Source organism: Dromiciops gliroides, chromosome 1 (genome assembly GCF_019393635.1).
Source record: "Dromiciops gliroides isolate mDroGli1 chromosome 1, mDroGli1.pri, whole genome shotgun sequence".
NCBI lineage: Eukaryota > Metazoa > Chordata > Mammalia > Microbiotheria > Microbiotheriidae > Dromiciops > Dromiciops gliroides.
This window is the reverse complement of record NC_057861.1, coordinates 281,120,917-281,148,208: the sequence shown is the minus strand read 5'-3', so window position 1 is coordinate 281,148,208 and position 27,292 is coordinate 281,120,917. Positions and strand designations below refer to the sequence as shown.

The following is a 27,292-nucleotide window of genomic DNA, read 5'->3' as shown; positions in this document are numbered from 1 at the left end:
TTTGTGTGCTGCCTGAACTCTGAACCTGAGCAGTCACTCACTGGAACAACAAACTCACTCTGACCCTCTCAAGCCCTTTCCTTTGCGGGGGAGTGAGGGAAACTTCAACAACAAAGATGCCAGGAATTCTGGACTGCTGAGACAGACAGTGAGACAGAGCTACCAGCCAAATGTTAGTTCCTTAAAAAGCCTAAGGCTGAGCAACAAATGGAAGCTGGGTTAAACATTTACACTAATTCAAATTTTCTCCACATCTTGAAGTTCCCTGTATTTACACAGACTCACTCAGATTCTGCACCTGTGATTAGAACATAACCTGGATTGATGCTTATCCTGTCTAAGCACCAGTACAACTGGAATATAAGAGATGTGATTTTTGTATTTTGATCTCTGTTACACTGACTGGTCCCTTTTGCTATCTTGTTTTCCTCCCAGAGAGAATAGATTGAAGTCCATAGAATACAGTAAATTAAATTATCTAGAGGACTCTACAGAGTCTCTAGTTAGTAGTCAGTACCCATAATAAAAACCAAAATCCTCTCACTGAAGTAATGCATACATGCTAGTGTTGTGAAAATGCCCTCCTTCAGTACCTTAAAGTAGATCTGGAAGGAAGCTCAGAACCCAATTTGTTCAACCCTCAAATTTTCACATATGAAGAAACTGAGGTCCTGGGTATTAAAACGACTTGGCCAAACATCAGGAGGAGGACTGAAGAGTGGACTCTGACTAAAGAGTCATTGCTTTGGCCACTGTACTGCTCCTGATTGCTATTGGTAGATGTAAAGCTTGATAGGGCATTTGTGGTCTCTACAATTGTCTCTTGTTGAATTAATAGAATGAATGTTAATTATGACTTTCCAGGCTGAATTTCGGAAGCATTGCTTCGTTGACGTCTCCCCCTGTGTTCAGGCTTTTTCTGTTGGACACTTAGGTAGCATAATATGGTAGAAGGAAAGTCAGATTTGAAGTCAATGGTCCTGGCTTCCAGTCCTTGTTCCATCACTTACCTCCTGTGCCCTATGCAAGTCATTTTCTCTCTCTAGGCTCAGTCTCCTCATCTTTAAACGAGGGGTTTAGTCTCAATGACTTCTGACATTACTTCTAGCTCTAAACCTATGAGACATCATAATTCCTGCTTTCCATATCCTCTTTGTATTCCAAAGAATCTTCCCAATGTGTAGAGCCTGATGATGTCATTTCCTTGCTCAAATCCTCAGTCACCACTGACTTCATGTGTTGTAGAATAAAATATAAACTTCTTAACCCAACATTTTACATTTTACAATCTGGATCCAAATTCTCCCTTCATGTTATAGCCAAGCTGGATTACTAGGAGTTGGCTGCCCCATCCTCTCTCTGTGCATTCCTAAAAATGATCATCTCTGTTAAGGATACATTCCTCCTCAATTCTGCCACTTGAATTTCCTTTTTCTTCAAGATCCAGCTCAGGTACTATTCTATATGAGTCGTCCTGATTTCTATAACTGCAAGTCATATCTTCCTCCTCAAATTTTCTTATAGTACTTTGGACCTCTGCTTTCTGCTATCATATTCTATGATGTAAACACATCACTTGTCATATGTGGTATACAAAGTACATTTCTCATGATAACTCTGTGAAGTATGAAATCTAAATATTATTATTCTTTTTCTCCAAAGGAGGAACTGAGGCTCAGAGAAATTGTGTATTGCCCAGATGCATAACTAGGAAACATTAGAGCTGACACTTGAACTCAGGACTCAGTTTCAAGGATGGGAATCTTTGCACAATGCTGTGTTGATCCACCGGCTCATTCATTCAACAAGAACTTACTAAGCATCTACTTTGAGCCAGACACTGTCCTAGGTGCTGGGAGTCCAGATAGAAAAGTGAGACATTCCTTGTCCTCAGGGAACTTGCATTCTATCTACACTTTAGGTCCTCTAGTAGACTGTAAGCTCCTTATACAAAATGATTATGTTATTTGTCACTTATATTTCCAATGTCAACCACAGCACTTCTTACATAGTAGGGACATAAAGTTTTTCCAAATTTTGACATTCTGAATTTTTATTTATTTATTTATTTAGTGAGGCAGTTGGGGTTAAGTGACTTGCCCAGGGTCACACAGCTAGTAAGTGTTAAGTGTCTGAGGCCGGATTTGAACTCAGGTACTCCTGAATCCAGGGCCGGTGCTCTATCCACTGCGCCACCTAGCTGCCCCCTTGACATTCTAAATTTTAAGTCAAGACACTGCTTCCAAACAGTTCAGGGACTGGGGATTTAGAAAAGACATGTGGCTTAAGAGATGTTTTTTGTACACTTAGGAGTAAAAGGGGAGAGAGGGGCCAGAAAGCTTCTTGAGTTGACAAGAGATAACACACGAGCAAAGCAGATTCTGTCAAGTTTAGCCAAGTTCAATATGTATTGTAGAATCAGAGATTTATTTTTATCTCAAATGATTAATTGAAAACTAAACATTGTATGTCAATATACTTAATTATGCTTAATAACTATTTATATTCAAAATATTTCATTGCATTAAATATCAAAACAACTTTTCAGTAACTCAGTCTCCATCTGGATCCTTTGTCTATTCATTCTCATTTACTTCTCTTTTATGGGCATAATGTATAGCATCAGAGGTAAAAGGGATGTTAGGGATTATATAATCCAGTTTCTCACAATTAGGGAAACTGAGACAGATTCAATGACTAACTACATTGGTAGTAAGTACATCTTTCCAAGGCAGTGGTGAAATTCCAGGTTCATAGCTAGGAGGTGATTAATGTAGGAAGCAAGAAACAGGATATGCTGAAGAGCCTTAGGAAGGGGACCTATAGCAAAATCCATAGCCAGATGTGACATAATGCTTTAGCATCTGTTGGGTAATGCTACTTTGATGTATGGTTTAATGTATGGCCTGTAGGAGTTTATAGAGTAGCCTGGAAACCTAACCAATATATTACTTCTTCCCTCAAAATTGTTAATAAAAATGGTAACATGGGTATGTCTCACTCAATTAATGAATGAGGCATAGTCACTATTCTCTTTGGATTCCAAAGAGTCTTCCCAACATAGACCATCTGACCATGTCATTTCTCTGCTCAAAAACCATCAATGGTTACCTGTGTTCAATAGAATAAAATATGGACTCCTTAGACCAACACTTAACAATTTACAATCTGGATCAAAATTCTCCCTTCATGCAATTTATGTTATAGCTAAACTGGACTACTAGGGGTTTGCTGCTCCACTCTCCCTTTGCCCATTCCTGCAATTAATGAGAGATAATTCTGGGTATCTTTGTAATACAACTCTTTCTCATAGTGTATTCCCCTTGCGGGAATCACTTTGGGATTTGATTAAGTGACAAGTTCAATTAAAAGGAATAAATTACAGATAGAGAAATTTCAGCAATATTATCTTTGTGGTACCTTAGGCTGATATTATCTAAAAGCCCCTAATGTTCCTGCTAAAGATTTAAGAACATCTTCAATGACCAAGAAAAAAATAATTATACTCTTGAAGGTCATAAGTGGAATCTGGCAATGTCTGTTTGAATGACTCTTTCCATTACTAATTAAGAACCCAGTTAAAATTATAGTTTCTTGAGGGGCAGCTAGGTAGCACAGTGGATAAAGCACCGGCACTGGAATCAGAAAGACCTGAGTTCAAATGTGACCTCAGACACTTGACACTTACTAGCTGTGTGACAAGTCACTTAACCCTCATTGCCCTGCCAAAAAAAATCTAGTTTCTTAGCAGTCCAAGCAATTTTCAATGATTTTAGAGTATTCTCAAAACAATTTGTTTCACTTTAAGGAAAACAGATATTTGCCATGTAACACTTTGGCACGGTGGATGTTGTTTCCTGAAATTGAACATATATTGATAAAGGAGCTGGCAACTCCCTTTGGGTTCACTGAATTGGTGAGTTATTATCATGTACTTGCTTAAACAGGGAAATGAGGATAAAAGTGGGAATTTGAAAAATTATTTTTCTTGACAAAATATTAGAGAAAGTGTTTGAAAGTCATTATTTTTATCATTTGAGACCATAGGACCATAAATTTAGAGTTGAAAGGTACCTTGGAAGTCCTCTAGTTTAAATTCATTTAACAGATGAGAAAACTGAAGCACAGAGAGATTAACCACTTGCTCAGTTATTCACACAAGTAGAGCAAGGTTTCAGACCTAGCTGCTCACTGCAATCTCAGAGATCATTCCTCTGTACTGTTTTTTAAAGATCCTACATAAGATGCAAAAGATGAGAAGCTAAAGAATGTGAATCCTAAGTAAAAGAATCCTTAAGTCTTTTTACTATGATCATTTCTAAGAGTTAATGTTGCTGATATAAACATACACTTCATGATTGCCCTTTTTCCTCTGAGTGTGATTTAATATCTCTTTCTCTCTGATACATATATACAAATACATATGCACACACATTATATACATACACATATCAGCAATCCTGGCAATAGATTGTCTAACTGTTCCCTGATGGCCAGGCTAGCTCATTTCAGAGGGGTTCATTAACAGGAAGTTAGTTGCAGGTGATGATTTTTTTTTCAGCCACAGAAAATCACGAAGGCCACCTACTAAGCCATAGAGGAATTCAGATCTACATTATTAGATGGAGCACCTGAAGTGAAAAAAAGCATCTATTAAACGTGCACAGTGTTTCTGGTACTGTGTTAAGTGTGGAGGATACAAAGAAAGGCAAAACCTAGTCCCTATTATCAAGGAGCTCACAGTTGAATGGGGAAGACAGTGTGCAAACAATTATGTACAAACAAGATTTTATTTAGATATTTACATATATTAGAGTATATACACATATAGTATACATATCCACACACACACATATATACACATATAGATGATGCACAATAAGATATACATATACATATATTTGCATATCTCTGTATAAATACAAATGCATTTTAATATACATATATTTGTATATATGTACATATACAAATGTAAATATATATCTTGTTTATGTAGTTGTTTACATGTTGTCTCCCTTACATACAGATATATAAAAATACACATACAGATATATACATAGATATACAAATATAAATAGACATATTTGGGGTATATACATATGTGTGTGTGCATATCTTATTTGTCATTTTTGCAAGTTGTCTCCCTGCATATACAAATATAGATACATGTGTATACCCACATGTTTGTGTATATATGGTATTTGTATATACACATTATTTGTGTAAAAATACACAATATACAACATACATATTATTTGTGTATGTCTATATATTTATGTACATATATACAAGCATGTATGTATGTAGATATATATGTATATGTATATGATTGCTTATTATCTCCACATTTGAGAGCAGGGACCATTTTTTGCCTTTCTTTTGTATCTTTAGCACTTAGCATAATGCCAGATACCTAGTAAGTGCTTAATAAATGCTTGTTGACTTCAGGTATAACCTCCATTAACCTAGGTCTGAATTCCCCAAGGGTTTAGTAGATAGTTTTCATCATTTTCTGTCATTTAAAAAAGCTCATCACCTGCAACTAACTTCCTGGTAATGATCTCCCCTGAAGTGAGCTAGCCTGGGCATCATGTAAAAAGTCTGCTTATTTGTCAGGTCAGCCTGTACCTGAACACTGTTCTAGCTACATAAGCCCTGTCAGACTTGTGCTCTGCTGTTCATAACCTTTGAGAACCCAGGGTCAGTCACCTCCACAGCACAATGGGGCAGGGGGGGGGGAGACTTAAGGGGAGACTTGGCTATTATCATGTTAATTTTTTCTTGGTGTCAACAAGATATATAAAGCAATGTAACGTTTGAATTAATAGGTCTATCAGTAAAGGAGTACATTATCCTCTGGGGACAGAGGTGTGTCCCACTTTAATAAACCTGGATATGTAAAAATCCAAAACGAATGGGTAATTCCTCACATTCCAAAAGGATTGCTTGCTTTGCAAAAGGCTTCTCCATAGGGTTTCTTTGACTAGGGAGTCCCTGTGGTGAATGTAATGCACCACTCAATTAAAAGAAAAAAGTTATTTAAACAATTTCATAGGGAAATTCCTTATGCATAATGTGACATGCCAGCAAATGATAGAGGAATGCAATGTCTTCAAATGAGAAAAGAAGTCATAAAGTACTATAACTCATAGCCTTCATGCAGGTCACAGAAGCTAATAAATAATATGAACAAAGATGGGGAAAAGGTGGTCCCTGAGAAAGGCGGCATTACTCTCTAAACTTCAGTCCAAATAGTCTAGCTATGCCTTGCTCCTCCCCTTTCCCTCATACCCTCAAGCATTAATGACTAATTAATCACCTAACAATGACCAATTAATAACAATGATCTACAAAATAAGAACACAAAATAACAGAGATACAAAGACTGACAAACCACAGTACCAATAGAAATTCTGTTTTCTCTGAGATATTCCTGTCTGGGGTATTAAATGGAAATCAGGGCAGGTATCCAAGAGATTGTTCATTTGTCAATGGACTGTGTACATTTATGAAGGCTAGAGTCATAGTGAGGATTTTTTTTTTGGCTTGGGTAAAATAGTTGGTGGGGAGCCAGAATCTGGGAGCAATAACTTGGGGGTTGTCATGTCACATGGAAGAATGGACCAACAGAGGGCTATGAGATGAGAAACAGAAATGGCATTGGAGGAAGGAATAATGTTTTCCCACTCTTAGTTATTCTCACCTGGGGAAAAAGCTCCTTATGCCCTGTACTGTTTATAACTCTAAGGAAAACAGGATTCATCCCCTAAATATCTCATACTGATTACATGCTACGTGCAACATACTTTCAGTCTGTATTTTTACCCCAAACTATAGGGATTGTCAGTAAAAAATATGACTAGATTGAAGATTGTATGTTACTAACAATTGATAGAAAGAAAATGTGCCAAATAGCCTAAGTATAGAAATGTCTATGCTTCCAAGAAAGCCACACCTAGTCAGCAAAATCAGATTTGGATTAAAGATTCTTCACCTAAGGGTAAAAGAGAGATCTTTGAATAGTACAACTCTGGTACATTTTGCCTAACCACTCCTACCTCTTATAAAAAAGGGAGGCAACATGTTAAGAGTGCAAAGAGCACTGGATGTGTAGTATACAGGAATGGGCTCATTTTCCCTAGATAATAAACCAATCGAGCAGCAAGAATCTATCAATCAGATATTATGTGTTAAGCTCTGTGCTAGTTGCTAGGGATACAAATAATAAAATGATTCCTACTCTTAAGCAGTTGGCCAAGTAACTTTTCCTTTCTGAGACTCAGTTTCCTCAGCTGCAAAACAGAAACAGAATAATGCAGTAGAAGGCAGCTAAGTGGGGCAGTAGATAGAGCACTGTGCCTGGAATCAAATACAGACCCAGACATTTACTAACTGTATGACCCTGGGTAAGTCACTTAACTCTCTTTACTCCAGTTTCCTCAACTGTAAAATGAGTTGGAGGAGGAAATGGCAAAACACTCCAGTATCCAAAACAACAACAACAACAACAAAACCCCAAACCAAATGGTGTCATGAAGAATCAAACACGACTGAAATGACTGAACAACAATGCAGTAGAGAGTATAGTGGTTGTGTCAGAGGACACAATCTCTGATGCTTCCTACCTGTATGATCTTGGCAGTACCTTCCAGCTATGACCCATGATACTTACATTTCCTATCTCATAGGAGATAGGAGAGTTGTGAAGAAAGTATTTTACAATTCTTAAAATTCTATGTAGATGAGGGGCAGCTAAGTGGTGTAGTGGATAAAGCACCAGCCCTGGAATCAGGAGGACCTGAGTTCAAATCCAGCCTCATATATGTGACACTTACTAGCTGTGTGACCCTGGGAAAGTCACTTAATTCTCATTGCCCTGCAAAAACCAAAAACCAAAAACCAACCCCCCCAAAACCTCATGTTCCCCTCTCTAATCACTTTCTCTTACCCGTACCCCTCCCTGCCCCCCTACCCCCTACCCCCTCCCCTCCGAGCTCTGAGGGAAACAAACTCAAGTTGAACAGTCATGACCAAACTGTCAAAGTATTTACCTAAAACAAATATACATTCACATCATAATATCAAGGTAAAGTCTGCTGTAGCAAAGAGCATAGCCACCTCGATTCTGTTTAGTGCTTCTCTGAACAAGAACATAGAAATGAATTCTTAATAGCTCATGAAACATCTTTGGAACTCTGTCAGCTTTCTCATCCTTAACATGTAGTTAGCCTGAGATATTGGAACTACCCCCTCAGAATTCCAATGCTATATATGGTCCTTTAATTCTGCTCCAGGTTGCTAGGGGCTATTTATTTGGGCCCCATTCAATCTTCCTCCCATAGTTAAGCCCCATTCCCACCCTATTAACCTGTAGTGCAGACAGGAGCTTGGAAAGGGTTGGGGTTGGGAAGAGGTGAAGCAATGGAAAGTGCCCTGTTTTGTCAGAATACAGATTTTCTCTTACTTACATGTGCTGGGAAGCATTTGGATAGAGGTCTGAGAACTGTGGTGCTGAATCCTCAGGGCCATGGGGTGCAGCATGGCTGATAACCATCATTATGGGCCTATGGGGATACATTCTCTTAGACATTTTGAAGTAATTAATGCTCTCGTTAGTGATTAAGTCTGTGAAGTAGTCCTGAAACATACATTTGATACAAAACAAAAATTACAAAAAGGGTGACATCAAGCACATCACATTCTCCTCTTGACTTCCCCAGAAGAAATTCTGTTAATGAATTAAAGTCTAAAGGAAGAAACACAAACAAGTTCCTGAGGAAGTAGCTGCTCTTCCAGAATAGACTTGGCCACCAGTTACACCAGCAAATTATGTGGAAAATTGCTAGATAAGGACCTATATGTGTGAACGAGTACAAAGTACACCCTTACTTAGGCACACATACATAACACAGATACAATCATTTTTATTCCCTATGGAGACATACAAGTTAGATATCAGAAAAGAAAAGGAAAAAAAAAAACCAAGGTTGTGTTTACCTAAGATAGTTATCAGAATTGGCAACACAAATGTTTCTAGCTATGAAACACCGGATACATATTTCATTCTTGGGTTTTGTTGATGTAATAATTTGACAAGTAATTAATCGCTCCAAGTGCAGGAAACCACCCACATCCACTACTAACTCACATTGAGACAACCTTCCCTACTTTTCTCCTCCCAAAGAAAGCGCTTTCCTTCCTTCAAATTAATCTTACATCTCTGGGAGTAACATAATAATCACTATTCCAAAATGGCTGCCAAAATACAGGTGCCCAGGGAAAACGCTGTGATTTTTTTTTAATCAATGGGTTTATATTGAAACTCCTATGTGCATTTGAATGTGGCTGAGTCCTGCTGATCCTGCCCTTTTAATTGCCCAGTTAAAGCAGGACAGCTGCCGGGAACAGAGCTGCAACTTGTTAATAAAATGGCTCAACCCAGCCAGAGCCAGGGTGGCTAATGAAATTCTACAAGGAAGAAAGAGGAAATGAAATCAAAAAGAGAAAGAAGAAAAGATGGAAACTTAAATTAAACCACCTGCCTCCTGTAGGTCAACATGACTGGCCTGGGGGGGGTGGTTCTCTAGTGTCAGCTTCATTGAGAAAGTGCTGGACAATGTTCACAATTTCAAACACTTCTAGGCATGACTAATCACATGTTGTGGATTCAAGGTTCTGAACAGCTGCAAAAGCAGTGCCTGAGGGGGCAGCATCTGAGTCACATGTCAGCACTAGGACAAGCCAACCAGCTGCGCTCTTCCTCACTCTCTGCCATTCTCATTCCTTCCCTCACTGAGGAACAGTCTTATTTGACACAGTAGTCTTTGACATTTAATCTGCTTCAATAATGAGAAAGAGATGCTAATTTAATATTTTTTGGGAAAATGGTGATTACCTTGTACTCCCCAGAACAACAGGGAGGTAAAGGTTAATAACTTGAGCAATGAACATGAAAAACACTCCCATGGATAATAAATACAAGGTTAGAAATTAATGGACTTGCTTTCAGTACTATCTGAGCCCTAATTGTGTCAGTAGTTAGATGTGTCACCTTGGGAAGTCACTTCCCTCTCTCTGGGTCTCAGTTTCCTCAACTGTAAAATGAGGGGCTTGAACTAAGTAATCTCTAAGGTGCCTTCCAGCTCTAATATTCTATAACTCTACAAAAAGAACTGAAAATTCAGTTCACATTGTTTTTGGAGGCTCAAAAAATTATATAAGATATAATGTAACACAAATTCACCTACATTCAAATAGGTCAATTCCAAAATGTGGAAATGAGTGTGATATAAATCAAGAGGACCAGACCTTCCCCATTCTAGTCCATTTTAATTTTCTCTTGAGAGTTAGACTCATTTGGGAGATTCAGATTATTTTGGCTATTTGGGGACACAATGTAGTAAATTGGAAAGGATGCTGGATTTGGTGAGAATAGAGATGCAAATCTTTGCTCTGACACTGTGTGACTTTGGGCATGTCCCTTAACCCTTTTGGGCTCATTTGTAAAAGGAGGAGGGTGGACCACATGACCTACAAGGCCTCTTCTAGCTATAAATGCTAGATATGGCATATTTTTGACAAAAAAATCCTAGCAAGGAAGAAAATGGTTATGAGTAGGAGGGGAAAGGGGCCTTAATGGCAAATGTGGTTCAAATCAGTTATGATTTTGCAGGTTAGGTGCAAATAGTTTTCCCTTGATCTTCAAGTGTGATTATTTCAGCTTTATATAGGGCAGCAAACTAGGAAACATTATTGCAAAATTGCAGGTCAGACCTCACATTCAAATATCTGAGCTCAAACATATTTACTGTCCTTGATGAGTCGTATAATACTGCCCTTTCTGGCACTTTGGAAATTCCAGAATTGGCTCATAGCAATGAATACTGTGAGATATTTGCAAAGTGTAGGTCCTCCTGTCTAACACAAGTCAATTGTGGTGAAGAATGAAAACAGGGAGGGCAGATTTCCAGCCTTTGATTGTTTTACATCTCTGTCCCCATTCTGCCACTAGCCATCTAGAAAACCATAGGCAAGTTAGTTAACCTCTTTGAGCCTCAGTTCATTTATCTTTGAAATGGGGATAATAATACTTCTATTATCTAAGTTTTCAGTGAATGCAACAGGTTTTTTTTTTAACTTTAAAAGTGCTCTACATGCAGAGTGTTATTTTCTTTTATTAATCTCCTTTCCAACTCAGACCTCACAGACAAAATTCCTTCGTAATGAAAAATAGCTCAAGTAAGCTCCTGTTTATGCAGAAAAAGTCCTCTACAAAATAAAATGAACAACCATGGAAAGATTAAATGTCAATACTTTTCTTATACTTTTATCAAAGGCTTATTTTTCCTAATCAAAAAAAGAAAAAAACCCTTGGAAAATTAATGTTCCTTGGAGCTTTCCTCTACCTATATTCCAAAATAATCTTAAAATGACTAATTTTACCATAAGGAAAAAAAATGCAATATGGGTGAGGTAAAGTCTTTGAAAATGCTTCTCCCCCCCATTAAGAATGAGATAATTGATGTTGTGTCAAAGGATCTGGAAATTACCTTGGCATAATCAAATCCATGCTTCTCTTTGATGCCATTGCGACAAACAGTGTAATTATAGAAACGAGAATTCTTGATTAATCCAAGCCACTCTCGCCACCCAGGAGGGATATAGCTGCCATTATATTCATTGAGGTATTTTCCAAAGAAAGCTGTAATATAGGAGGGTTGGGGCAGAATGTTAATTTTCTCACATGGAATCACCAGTCACACAAAGGCAAACTAATAGGAAATGATCATTTTATTCAGAAATGGCAAGAAATAGCAGAATTTATGTTAACATGACATAACAAAATAATACTACAATTGCAGAACTGTGTAACTTGGAAAGACTGAGAAGGCAACAGTCATTTTCCTGTTGGGAAAATGAAGAAAGCATCTAAGGCTAGGTATTCTATTGGTATAATTAAGCTCACAGTTCCCTAATTGAGCTGCTACTATTTTAATGTAGCAAAATTTTAGTAGAACTAATTTAAGAGATGCCCTTCTTAGCTGCAGTAATATACAGCCATTATACTCTGAGAGAAACTTTGACTTTCATGATACACTTCATGACAAAGACCTTGAAGTTTCATCTGTTCATTCTCTTCTTCTCTATGTCATCCATTTGACGAACATTTATTAATCTACTACCATGTATGAGGTACTGTGGAATACATAATATACAGTGTCTTCCCTTAATAACTTCAGTATGGTATGTTTGTAATTGGGGGGCTATTAGGTATATAAACAATACCTGTTCTATAAGAAGATGGTGACAGAAGATATTTAGAAAATGCTATTGGTATTCAAAGGACAGATAGATGGCATCTAGTTTGGGGGAGAGGATCAAGAAAGGATTCATGAAATAGGGGGCATTTGAGATAATCTTGAGATATAGGAAAGTTTTCTGAAAAATGGACATGGAGAGGACAGGAAATAGCATGAACATGAGTGAAGTGAAAAGAAAGAAAGTAAAACCTTTCTTATAAGAAAATAAGATAAGTTGATTAATGAAAGATAAATGTGTGCTGAGGGACAGCATCATGGAGAGGATAGACTCCCAGTTAGGAAGAAATGGGTTCAAGTCCAGCCACTGGCGCACTTTGGCCATGTGAACCTAGGAAAGTCATTTAACTGCTTAGTGGCAGTGAGACAGCTAGGTGGCTCAGTGGATAGAACACTAGGCCTAGATTCAGGAAAACTTGAGTTCAAATCTAGCCTCAGATACTTACTAGCTGTATGACTGTGGGCAAGTCACTTAATATGTTTGCCTCAGTTTTTTCAATGGTAAAATGAGGATAAGAACAGCATCTAACTTGCAGGGTTGTTGTGAAGATTAAATGAGATAAAATTTGTAGAGTTTAGCATAGTAGACATTTTATAAATTCTTATCCCCTTTTCCCTTCCCCTCTTCCCTTACTGTCCTAGGCAACTCTTTATGTGCTTAGAGGGGGTATTTTCATCAGTAAATATTAGATTGGATATCATGGTTCTATTAAGAAACTATCAAGAAAGCATTCAATATTACAAAAAATATTTATAGCAGCTCTTTTTGTTGTAGCTAAGAATTGGAAATCAAAGGAATGCCCATCAACTGGGGACATAACTAACAAACAAACTGTGGTATATGATAGTGATGGAATATCATTGTGCTATAAGAAATGACAAGCAGGATGATGTCAGAAAGGCCTGGAAAGACATGTATGAACTGATGTATTGGGAAGTGAGCAGAACCAAGAGAACAGTGTACATAGAAACAGCAATATTGTTTGATGGAGAACTGCAAATGACTGTTCTCAACAATACAATAATCCAAGACAATCCCAAAGGACTATTGATGAAACATACTATCCACCTCCAAAGAAGGAACTGATATTGATAGAATAGACTGAAGCATGCTATTTTTCACTTTCTTTCATTTTTTTCTTTTAAGCAAATTTTCTTGTACAAAATGACAAATATGGTAATGTTTTACATAATCATACATGTATAACCCATATATGATTGTTAGCTGCCTTGGGGAGGGGAAGGGGAGGAAGGGAAAGAAGGATAAAAATTGAAACCCCAAACTACAAATAAAAATGTTTATTATTAACAAAACCCAAACAAACATTCATTACACCATGGGTGTGTTACTAGGAGGCTAGCCTAATTTGGGTGGGACAGTACATAATCATAACCTTTCAATGTTAGAAGACAAAGATCCCCTGAAGGGGGGATATATTCTTTTATCCACATAGCTAGCACAAGCTATCAAGCATCCAGGGGTCAGGGTGCAGTCTGGGTTTCAGACAAATAAGATATCAATTTGACATCAGTATGATTTACGGGGGCAAGATAGAAAACAGGCAAATTTTCAGGAAATCTGGTCTCTGAAAAGGTTTGTCAAGCTTGTACAAAAAGATTATTTATTCTACAAGCATTTATTAAGCACTCACTACATATCAGGAACTGTTTATAATATATAATAATATGCAATAATATGACATATAATAATGTGTATATATAATATATAATAGTAAATATAGATAATACATATAAAAATGAAGCAGCTTCTAGCCTCAAAGAACTTGCACTTTAATGGTGGGAGGCTGAGGAAGGAAAACAATGTACGTCTGGAAAATTAATACAAAATATTTGGTGTTGGGAAAGGGTATCAAAAACTGGAGGAGCTTCTTATAGGGGTGAAATGTGATCTAAGTTTTGAAGGAAGATACAGATTCTATGAGGTATGGATGAGGTCGGAGTATATACAAGGTATGGAGAACAGTCTGTGCAAAAGCACAGAAATAGAAAATTCTGTATAGAAGGAATAGCAAATAGGCCAGTTTGGCTGGAATACAGAGTGCATAAAGGGTAGTAATTTGGAATAAGATGGGAAAGAATGGAGCCAGATTATAAAGAGCTTTCAAAGTCACACAGAAGAATTGTTAATTTATCCTGGAAGCAATAGGCAGCCACTGAGACTTCTTGAGAGACGTTAGAGGGTTAAATGGGTAGATTTTCATTCATTGGAATATTAGCTTAGAAGTTGTGTGGAGGATGGTTTAGAGAGGAGAGACATTGGAAGGAGGAAATTAATTATGGAGTTACTGCAATAGTTCAGATGAGAGATTATGAGGCCATGAATTTGAGCGGTGACTGTGTGAGTGAAAAGGGATAGATAGGAGATATGATAGAGGGAAAATTCACAAGACTTGGTGATTGATTAGATATGATGGATGAATGAGCAGGAAGAGGCAAGGCAGACTCTGAGTTTTGAAGGTGGATGAACTGGGAGTATGGTAGTGCCCTTAACAGAATTAAATGAGCCACAAAGAGAGGAGAACTTTGAGGGAAATATAGGTTTTTCCATGGACATGTTAAGATTTTTTGATATGGGACTGACATTCAGGAAAGAGATAGGGGCATGATAAATAAATATGGCAGTAGTCTTTGTGGAGATAATAGTAAAGCCAATGGGTGCATAAGAGATCTACAAGAGAAATAGAATGGATGTAGAAGATAAATGGGCCCAAGACACAGCCCTAGGGTACCACCATGAGTAGTATGTAGATGTGTTGATGATCCGATAAAGTCAGGTAGTAGGTGAACCAGATGAGAGAAATGTCTTGAAAACCCAGGGAGAACAGTGTGTCTGAGTGAAGGAGGAGGTCAAATGCTGCAGAGCTGCCGAAAAGGATGAAGGTGTTCAAAGATATGTTCTGATTCATTTAAAAAGGTAAGCATACTGATCACCTTTTCAGACTTGTTGTATGGTGCTAGATACCCCCCTTGTTGTGTTGAATAAGTTTCAGCTGTGGACAGCTCCCAGCTTTTGCTGGGGTCCGCTGCATGGAAAACATCCATGTCTGAGAAGAGGAATATTAATTTGGCAGTCACCTCCACCTTAGAGAATCCCAAGTTTGCAAGGCTTTTCCTGATCTCCCCAGTTAAGTTATTAACATTGCCTTCCTCAGGAAATTACTTTGTGTGTTTGTACATACTTTGCATCTACTTACTTAAATGCATGCTGTATTCCGTGAATAGAATGTAAATTCCTTCAAGATGACTGTTTAATTTTTACCTGAGTATCACCAATGCCCAGTGCAGAATAGAGGCTCAATAAAGGCCTTTCATATTAATCCATTAATTCACTTAAAAATATTTGTTTAATTGGTTGAATTTGACAATCTTGATGAATTATGTTGGTTTGATTAATTAACTATTCTGATTGATAGATGGTCATGTGGTGATTAAAATTATATGGGATTGCCCTATTACTGTCCCAAGTTTTAGGGAAAATTAGCTGGGGTTTTAATATGTAGCTACTTCAAAATTAGAGCCTACTGCACCTGTTTGGGGCATTAAGCATTTATTAAAGCATATTAAAATTAGTAAAGAGAGAGAGAGAGCACATTGCTCAGAAATATCAGAAGGCCTATATAGGATTGAGGGGAGAGAATCATCTGCATCCTGTTTTCTTGAGCTTTCCAAGCCAAGAGAGAAAGTCAGAGTGGACATGTCCTGTGGTCAGGAGCAGAGGTGGCCCTTACACACTGCTCAAAGCTAATTGGCTAGCATCATTCAAATCTATTGGTTCATTGGACTTGAGGGTGGTCCATGAGCAGTACACGCTGATCTCAGAGTACAGAGGGCAGACCCTCTGAGGGGAAAAGCTTTCAGGTATGTGTTGTTTTTAGTGAGGTAACTTCCTATAGGTAGTCACCAAGGTCATTCTACATTTCCTTTGAAATTCTCCTGACTCTGGGTTGGCCTTAAGAAAGGTCAGGCAAGGTTCTCTGGGTTAGGCCCTTGAGTGGGGGCCTCTAGGAGTCCCAAAACCTCATTATTTTCTCACAGTCACTACAAATAAAATTTATAGACAGGATGTAATCTGGGATCTGTATGATGCAAGAAGTTCTCATATTGATGAAATTATACTTTTTTGATGTCCTGACTGATTAATTTACCACAATACAGATTCCCATGTATTGCTGGCATCAAATCTTGACTCCAGGTTTAAGATGAATGGCATCAAATGAGGGCGATGAAAAAAGATAAATAAAACACTTGATGCATATGATTGTATCCTCATACTAAGGTAGGCTATTGAATCTGATATTACTCAGGTGACCAAATTGCTGAAGGGGATCTATTTATAAAGAGCAAGAGCAGATCACTCCATTTTTCGGCCCAGCCCCAATACATATGCACTTTCTTTTCACAAGAGCTACCCAAGACATTTTTACCTTTTATACCAAATGCAATCTAACTCTGAGACAGACAGAAATCTCAGGCTATGTGCAGAAGCAGCTATCAAAGACCTATCCTGTTATATCATCTAAGCTTCAGTGCCAGCCACACTAAAAGGCACTTCAGGACAATTCTCTGAGGTGCCTTCTCTTCTGCTTTATACCAATTCATTGAGACATATCTCCAGGGAAGAGATTTCATTCTCTTGAAATGATGATTTAACCATCTGACAGATCTTAATGCATGGAGATTCTTTTACATTTGGCTGACATTTTCCTTTGGTTAATTCTATCCCCATTACTCATTCTTGGTGTAGCAATGTAAAATAATTCCTCTCCTTCCTGACCATTTTTTCCCCCATTTAGATATCTTAGGCTTTTTAACCAGTTCTAATATCCTTAATTATAAAAATCCAGTCTTTTTCACTCATCCCATCCAAATTATTTCTTAAGCCTCTTAGTCATTCTTGCTCTGAACTGGTTTTTCTACATATTTCTACTAATGAAGTATTTTAATAATGAACTGTGTATTCTGAATATAGTCTCACCAAACATCTATGGAGAATTTTACCTCTATACATTGTTACACTACATGAGTATATTTTCAGCCTAAAATCATGTTGGCTTTTCTTGACATAGGATACTGTGGCCTAATTTGTAATAATCACTTGGTATTTTAAAATATTATAGTTTCCTTGGCTGGTCTCTGGTGATCTGAATTTCTAGTTATTTTTCTACAGATGCATTGGGTGTGTAAATTTCCCCTGAAGATGAATTTCATTTTCCCATGTACGCTGTCAAGCTTTCTAAGTAGGTTTTGGAAATGGTATACTTTACTTGGTATTGGAAATTCACTCTAATTTACTATTTGAAAATTTAATTAATGTGTTATTTTTTTCACCCTTCCATATCACTGTTCCCTCTGGCATGCTATTACATAGTTCCCTCCAAAAAGAGGATGCAAGATGATGGGTGGGGTGCTAGAAATACAGGAGAGATGATCATAATTATTATTGTGTTAGAACAGTTTCTTATGAACTAGCTGTGGGCCTCTAGTTAAGTCACTTGACCTCAATGAATCTTTGGTTGTTCATGTTAAATAATGGGTTTGGAATAGATTGGTTCTAAGGTGTCTTTAGGTCTATAATTCTGCTTATTTCTACTAGTGGCAGGATCAGGATGGGAACCCAAGTATCTATACTTCACTTAATAAGACATAGATTTTTCTTGTAAAAAAGGACCCCAAACTGTTCTCTCATAAGGGTAGACACATTACTATTTTTCCTTTCATTGAAAAATCTAAGCACTTTTAAAGTTTTGTTATCCAAGAACACTTTGTAAACATTCATGGTATTACTAAACCAAACACAGGTCTTGGCTCAATAAATCATCTTATACAGTGGCACATAGGAGATTGTACTAATTCAATTAATTTTCTTTAATTCCTCTGGATATTTCTGAAATGAGCCTATTTAATAATATGCCTTTTGGTCTTTGCTCATATACAATTTTAATGGTTCATTATGCCTTCTGCTAGATGTATATTTGTACATGTTACACTTCTCAATTCATTGTGCAACATACTTAATTTTAACTCCAATTTGCCAAATAACACATTCCTCTTTTTTATTTTAAATAAATCTATCCAACAATGACTTTTTCTAAATTCAGTTTTCTCATGAATAAATAACTGTTGCTGATTCAATATATGGTCACTAAATCTTTTAATTTCCTAAGATGTCATCATTCAAATTTGCTGATTTGTGTATTTTCCAATGGGTTTCTGATGGATAAATATTATTTCCTCAAATAGTTCATTATTTCCTAATTGTCTGGGCCACTTTAACATTTTTTAGGTAAAGATGGACTTTGACAAAGTAGATCTAAATTGCTGCCATTTTAGAGTCTTTAAATTTTAATTCCTTTCTTATTTATTAATATACTTTTCTCCAACTGTATATTGTACCTTTATTTCTTTATTTCTGCTTTTCCATCTATTTGGAAAACTATTCTCCTTAAAGAATATCTTTTATTTTGGAAGAAAGATCCCACTTTTTTGTTAACTGCTATAGTATCAGGATCACTCTGAGAACCCTTATCACTTACCTCACCTAAACAGAGGACCCTAAAGTGGGATCAAATGGAATAGGCTCTCTCTGGTCTATCCAAGGACAAGTTTGTCTGAATCCAAATCTGTGTGTTTGGGCAAGAGCACTGAATTCTTCTCATTGTCATCTGACAAACTCAAGTAATTCAACTACTCTTTGATTTGGTCCCTTGCTCATTTGCTAAATGTTTACTTTGTGAGCAGCATCTACTATGTTCAAGACAACAGAATTACTAAGATGAAAAATGGCACAATCTCTGAACTCAAGGGGCTTGCGATCTACCAGGGGATGTGCATGTACATTAAGTAAATATAATATTGGGTAGATTGTGTCATGAGGCTCCTATTATCACTAATATCAAATATAAATATGGCTGTATGTTATTTAAAGCTCTTAACAATCTGACTCATTCCTACTTTTCTGATTTCCTTACACTTTATTCCCCTCTTTACAGTTGATAATCCTACCTTCCTTGTTGATCCTCACCCAGGATTCTCCATTTCCTGCATCTTTGCCTTTTTGCTGGCTGTCCCTCATGCCTGGAATACTCTTTTAGAGAATTTCCAACTTCCCTCAAAACTGACATCAAGTACATCGTCTAACAATAAGTTTCACAAAGTACTTTACATATCCTCTACCACATTTGATCCCCACAACTCTGTGAGGTAGGTGCTCTCATTACACCCATTTTACAGATGAGATAGCTGAAGCTGAGAGAGATTAAGTGACTTGCCCGGGAACATCCAACTGTCTGAGGCAGAATTCTAACTCAAGTCTTTAGTACAGGTCTAACACTCTATCCACTATGTCACTCAATCCATTTGACCAAGCTGCCCCATATGGCACCTTTCCACATTCCTTACATCTATTAGTGCCTTCCCTCTCCAAAACACATTGTATTGATTTTGTAAATATTCTATGTATGTGTGTGTGTGTGTGTAAGTAAAATCTCTCTCATTAGAATGTAAGCTCCTTGAGGGCAGGGGTAGTTTCACTTTCATCTTTTTAATTCCATTGCTTGGCACAGTGCCTGAACACACAGAAGGAACTTAATGAATGCTATTGATTGATTAGTCCATTGTAGCAAAGGTGAGAGACTGACAAAATACTCTAGCAAAATTTGAGGAAGAGCTCACTTTCAGCTGAGAGAAATTAGGAATGTTTATATATAATGTGTCTCTTTTAAAACTCTTTCTCTCCTCATCTTCACATCCTAGCTTCCTTGGGTTTCTTCAAGTCTCAACTAAAGTCGTGCCTTCTAAAAAAGCCTTTCCCTGTCCTCCTTAATCTTAATGCCTTTCCTTGAAGATTATTTCTAATTTATCCCATATATAGTTTGTTTCTAGATAGTTGCTTGCATGTTGTCTCCTCAATTAGGTTTTTTGTTTTGTTTTGTTTTTTGTTTTTGCAGGGCAATGAAGGTTAAGTGACTTTCCCAGGGTCGCACAGCTAGTTAAGTGTCTGAGGCTGGATTTGAACTCAGGTCTTCCTGAATCCAAGGCCAGTGCTTTATCCACTGCGCCACCTAGCTGCCCCCTCAATTAGGTTTTGATATCCTTGAGTACAGGGACTGTTTTTGCCCTTCTTTGTAACTTCAGCACTTAGCATAGTACCTGGAATATGATAGGTGCTTTGCAAATGGGGCAGCTAGGTGGCACAGTGGATAGAGCACCGGCCCTGGAGTCAGGAGTACCTGGGTTCAAATCCGGCCTCAGACACTTAACACTGACTGGCTGTGTGACCCTGGGCAAGTCACTTAACCCCAATTGCCTCACTAAAAAAAAAAAAAACCAAACAAACAAACAAAAAGAAACTATGTTTGATATGCAACTTAAAAAAATAAATTTTACAAGGAAAGCTTGCTAAGTTAGTGCCTAAGATAAGCTTTGTAAGATATCAATATGTTGAAATAAAGGATATGTGTTCTAGGCATGGGGGGAAGCCTTATAATTTTCCCTAAATGAATTCTCAAAACTTCTAAAAGGAGAGGCCCTATCTTATTTTAATCTTCAAGTCAAAAGGCCCAGGTAGCAGGCTCAAATTTTTCAACCAATTAAATCAATGAGATGTGGGTGAGAAAGGTCTAGATACATCAAAGACAATGTCTGTCTCTGCATGTCTGAATAGGAGGAGGAGTGGTGGTGGGCATGCAGCTGTAGAAGAAAGATGGTATAAAGTAACTTTCAAAGGGACCAGCTAGCTTGTGAAACACAAATGTCCACAGCCTCACCAGCTGCATATATTTTGCTTGTTCCTGAATTTCCCCTGCCCCATTACTACAATTAGGATGACTTACCCAAACTATTTTCTTATGTATGTCACCTACCAGCTTTTTGTTCATCTCCTTGACCCTTCACAGCCCAGGGTTTTCATGGAAGTTGAGGTACAGATTTTCCTTAGTGGATGCCAACATTCAAACCAGAAACCACCTCATCTACCCCGGTGGAACGTGCCATATCTTTGTAAGAGCTGGTTCACAATATCTTTGGTTTCAGATGCTTATGGTTGCCATTGGAAGGTGGAGAATCAAACCACAAGCAATGATTCTGGATCATATGGGAGGATATCAGAACTGTCAAGGTCTTACCTATGGCCATGTCTATGCCACCAAAGGTCATATTATAAGCTTAATACACAGTGAAAAGGTACTGATTTAACTATATGCTTTCCTTCAAGAGATATAAAATTTGTTGTGTAGAGGCAGGGCTATGTTGTTAAGGGTCTGATTTTGACTCTGCCATTGAGCAGGTCACCATTTCTGAATGTTTCCTCTTTAGCTATAAAATGTGAAAAGAAAGCCTGTCATCTACTAATCCCTCAGGGATGTTTGATGGATTTGCAAATTGCATTTAAGTCCTTGGATAAAAGGTGTCATAAATTTAAAGTCACTAATGTGAGCAAACACACTTAGGATAAGACCCTAGGTATAGCCTTCCCTCTCTCCTATTATGGAAATGATCACTTTATTAAGGTTCTTGGGATTCATTTCCATTGCAAACATATATCTAATAATAACTGTTAATGACAACTCTAGCATCATCATAATCAACAGCATTGCCCATAAATATAACATATTAAGTGCTGACAGATTGTATGGTCCAAGATCCCATGGGGGAAGATCCACAAAAAGTACCTTCATAGATACTCTTTTACACTGATCTATGAGTGCATGTGTAAGTGCTATAAGAAAGGAGAGGATTAAATTATAATCATCTTTGGATACATTCCCAAATGCAATTCTATTCAATTCACAATGTTTATTTAATGACCCATATGCACAAAGCATCATACTAGGTTCTGGGAATATGAAGAAAAATTGTAATAGTCCTATCCCTCAAGAAGCTCACTTTCTGGGAGTAGGGAAACACAACACATATACATGTCAGTAAATACAAACTATAGACAAACTATAGACAAAATAATGTCATTTTGAGAGAGAGAGAGAGAGAGAGAGAGAGAGAGAGAGAGAGAGAGAGAGAGAGAAAGAAAGAGAGAGAGCGAGCTTGTGCTCTAAAAGCTAAAGGGATCAGGAAAACAGAAAATAGCTAATGAAAAATTAAAAAATTTCCATTATACACCAAATCCCAAAGGCATTACCTTAGGCTTGTGGGCCATAACCACTGTCACTTACCTGTTCTGTATCCGGTGTTGTTGAGATACACAGCAAATGTGCGAGGTTCATGCATTGCCTGCCAGGAAGGGGAGGAACAGTTCTCATTGTTGGTATACACATTGTGGTTGTGGACATACTTCCCTGTGAGCATAGAGGATCGAGAGGGGCAGCACATAGGGGTGGTGACAAAGGCATTAATAAAAGTGGCTCCCCCACGCTCCATGATTTTTCTCGTTTTATTCATCACTTGCAAGGATCCTAAAAGACATAAAAGATTCAGAGTTGGTGAGCACAGGCACCTTAAAACCCATTTGTGGGTTAATGGTTCTTCCCCCACTGATTCATTAATTCTTTCCCTGGTCTGAATGAGCCTATAATTTGATCAGCTCTCATTTCTAGCACAAAATTAAACATTTCATATCCTGCCATCTGAGGTATTTTGCAGAGTAATAAGCACATTTCAGCCTTTCTCCTCCTTAGTCACAAAGGAAAAATGCAGGCTAATCTGATAATTAAAGCTAGAATTTTTGATATGGAGCAGATTCAAAAGCCAGCAGTCCTTTGAAGATTACCTTCCAACAATAGAATAGCCATACACCACAGAGCTCCTATCCCAAAGAACAAGCAAAAATGTTGTTGTTCTCAGGATGACTAGTCATAGGCCATATTAGCTTTTTGAAAAAATAAAAATGTTTTCTTTAATTAAAAAAGTGAATCCTTTCACCAAAAACCTCTACTGTAATGACAAAACTGGTTTTTAATTAAACTGGAGCTCTTTTCAAAGTTTTGTAGCAGGGAAACTACTGATTTAGGTTTTAACAAATCCAGATGTGGTTCTCTGGGTGAAAGAGAATGATTCTACAAAATCCACAGCATCCCAATTGGAGAACTGATAAAGACATTAAAAAATATGTACATTTGTGTGTGTTGGGGTTGGGGAGAGGCAGTAAAGGAGAAAGGCAGGGATCTGTATCTTTACTACTCTGCCCAGTCAAACACTGTACCTGACCCTCAGCCAAACACTGCAGAAAAGCCTAGGCCAGAATTCAATAGTCTTTTCAGAACTTGTCAAGAAATGACATGGAGAACTGATGCCAAGGGGGTTGCATTTGAATCTCAAAACCTCAGATTTTGCAACAGGTCCCACTCCTTCACACCAATGGGAGAAGCCCAAGTGGCTCTTTTTTTTTTTGATAGTAACTTTTCACGCAAACTGATGCCAACTCAAGAAATATGAAAGGCTACCCACTGGAAAAATCAGAAGCCAAAATAATCAGTTGATCAATAATGTCACCCAACTTTATTTATCTTTATCTACACATATACATATGTAAATATATATTTTCCATGTAAAATCTTTTACTGCCTCATGTAAACACATAAAAACAAGAGACAAGCTTTATCACTAGACACTAGAGCCCTGTGAAGCAATAAACTCCTAGCTTTATTAAAGAAAATGTTGTTTTTCCTACTTTGACCTATACTTATGGGAGCACAAAATGGAACGAATTTTGGTCAGTCGATAGCATCTAGGTAGCATTCCCTTTGGGATAAGCACTGAACAGGTACTATTTGATAGCAAGGTGTGTGCTTAAGTTTTGGGATGAAGAGTGGTGTTTAGAAAAGAAATGGGTCAACCAGCTCTTTGTACAAGGAACTTCTCTAGTGGGGAACACTAGGGATCTGTCCTTGGTTCTGTGATGTTCAAAGATTTCCTCAATGACTTGAATGATGGCATAGATGGCATGCTTGTCAAATTTGTAAATAATAAAAAGCCCAAAAGTGCTAGTTAATTTGTTGGATGACAGAATTAGGATCCAACAGGATTTAAATAGTTCAATGAGCTGAATTGAATAAGCTGAAATTTAATGAGTAAAACTGAAGTTCATACTCAAATTCAAAATAGTAACTGCATGATTTGAGAGTTGTGACTAGATTCTCTTCAATTGAAAAAAAAATCTTGGGGGGGGGGCAGCTAGGTGGAACAATGGATAAAGTACCGGCCCTGGATTAAGGAGTTCCTGAGTTCAAATCCGGCCTCAGATACTTGACACTTACTGGCTGTGTGACCCTGGGCAAGTCACTTAACCCCCATTGCCCCGCCCCCCCCCCAAAAAAACCAAAACCGAAAAAAAATCTTGGGGTCTTAGTGAACTATAAGATCATTGTGAGTCAATAAGGTAACATGTCAACCAAAAAAAGACAAGTTGAATTAAGAAACCCATAGTGTGCTGTCTTAATATTTTAAGACCTACTGTACTCTGCTTTCATCAGAATATATCTGGATATATTTGGAACATGCTAGCTTTAGTTCTGGGCACCCCTTTTGGGAAGGACATTGACAAACTGGCATGAATAGAGAGAATGGTTATCAGCATCTTAAGGAGACCATGAAATACAAGGGTCAGTTGCCTGAATTGGGGATATTTGGCCAGTAGAAGAGAAGACATGGATGGAACATGACAGTTGTCTTATTAGAACGGAGTAATGATGATAGATAACATTTATATTGAATTTATAGGATTTAAGAATTTACAAAAAAATTAAATATACATTCTCATTTAAACCTTTTAACATCCCTATAAGGTAGGCTGTATTATTTCCATTTTATGGATGCAGAAACTGAGATTCACAGAAGTTGTGATTTGCTTAAAGGAATATATTTGGTAAATATCAGAAATGGGATTTGAATTAGGTCTCTTGATTCTACATTCAGCACACTTTCCATTATGCCAAGTTGCCTTTTTTGTTTGGCCTCGAGACAGAAAGTAAAGCTAGAGATTAAGATTTATGTTTGATATACAGAAAAATGTCCAAACAATTGTCCAGAGGTGAACATGATGTCTTGGGGGTACAGGATTCTCTATCACTTGAGGTCATTAAAGAGACATTGAATGAATGCTTGCTAGGGATGTTGAAAAGGAGATTCACTTAAGGTATGGATTAGATCAGATGACTTCTGATGTCTTTTACAACCTTGAGATGCTATAACCCATGATTCCTTCTGCCAATTCCAAACATTCATGCATTCCCCATGACTGTGATGTAGGTCCTTCACATATCCACTTACTCAAATTCTTCTTTCCTTCAGCTCTCAGCCCATTTGCCCCCTCCTCATGAAACCCTTCAATTGAGCACTCCCTGCTCAGATTTTTCAGATAATCTTGCATCTTTGTCCGTTCCACACTCTACCTTATATAAATACTTATTAATGTTTTATAATGTTATATCTCCCAGTAGACTATAAGCTCCTTGAGGGCAAGTATGATGTAATCTTTTAGAAAGGCATAATAATATAGTAGATAGAATGCCAGAATTGGCATTAGGAAATCATAGGTTTGAATCTCAATTCTGCAACTAACTAGTTGTCTAACCATGGGAAAAGTCCTTTAATCTCACTATCCTCAGTTTATTTGTAAAGCATGTGAAGCTTAAATGAGGCAATGTTTATAAAATAAACTACCAACTTTTAAGTACTTTATATGTTATTTTTTCATCTTTGTATCTCCACTGATAGAGAGGCAGCATGGCATAATGGACAGAGCCAGTTTCAGAGCCAAGAAGATCTGGGTTTAAGACCTACCACTGATAGCTATATGACCTTAGTAAAGTCACTCAGCCTCTTAGTTCTCTAAGCAGTTCTCTAGGATGATAGGTGGCAGAGATCTGCATTGACAGATATATATATATATATTTTACTAAGGAGTTCTTTATATTTGTGAAATCAAAGGTTCAATTCCTATCCTTATCCCTTTACCTACAGTGTAAAGCATAATGCGACACACAGTAGGTTCTTAATAGAGGTTTGTTAAATTAAATGATAGCTTTCAAAGCTATATCTTTAGAGTACAAGTTCTGGCAAGTCTCCAAAAAATTTAAAAGCACTGAGAGCTGTCACATCTGAAGACCAAGGTCACCTTGCAGATGACTTATTTTGGTCATCCACAACCACCCAATCCATGAAGCTACCAGCTAAGGCAGGGAGTAGATGGGATGTGCACCTGCAGAGATGTACCCTTGCTGACAAAATGATGGACCCTTGAAAATATTGATATGTCTCATATCCATAAAATGCTTTTCTCATAATTCCATTAAATGGTATTCAAGTTATTTCTATTTTATAAATGATAAAGTTGAGACTTTCAAGGATGGCTACTAGTAAACATCTATTAATTGATTACTTCCATCTCTAGTTAACAGATTGCTATAACAATACTACCTTATACAAAGCTCTCTCGCATTATTATTTCATTTGCTCATCATGATTTAGAATGATAAGATCAAGATAATAGATTTAGTATAGGAAGATACTTAGATCATTGAGTGTAATCCTCTCATTTTATGGATGAGGAAAGTAAGACCCATAGAGGTCAAGTGACTCGTCCAATGACACACAGGCTATACTATGTATGGAAGAATTACTATCCACACTAGCTCTACTAAACTTGAATTATGGCAAATTTTCCATGTCATCTTTTAGTGAAACAGCATTATTATTATTATTTATTCTTATAATTATTATTATTTTGTGGGAGGCAACATGCTTCGATGACTCAGGGAAATTCCAGTGAAGAAACTCTCTCTCCCAATTCAGATCCAGGAAGTATTCTGCAATGTAGAATCTTAGAAAGCTGTCTGTAGCACTGAGAGGTTAACTGACTTGGCCAGGGTCACATAGGAGGGATATATTAGAGGCAGGTTCTCTATTCATTACCCATGTGCTACATGGTTGTTGTATGGTTGTTTAAGCCAGGTCTGACTCTTCATGACTCCATTTAGGGTTTTCTTGGCAAAGTTACTGGAGTC

At 37.4% G+C, this 27,292-nt stretch overlaps 1 protein-coding gene across 1 annotated transcript in view; it reads right to left on the bottom strand.

The window, feature by feature from the left end:
• Positions 1-27,292, bottom strand: part of SULF1 (sulfatase 1) — a 221,401-nt gene that overhangs the window by 60,842 nt on the left and 133,267 nt on the right. The window contains 3 exon segments of the mRNA XM_043979491.1: positions 8,469-8,638; positions 11,550-11,701; positions 22,505-22,744. Coding sequence (XP_043835426.1) covers positions 8,469-8,638; positions 11,550-11,701; positions 22,505-22,744 — 562 coding nt within the window.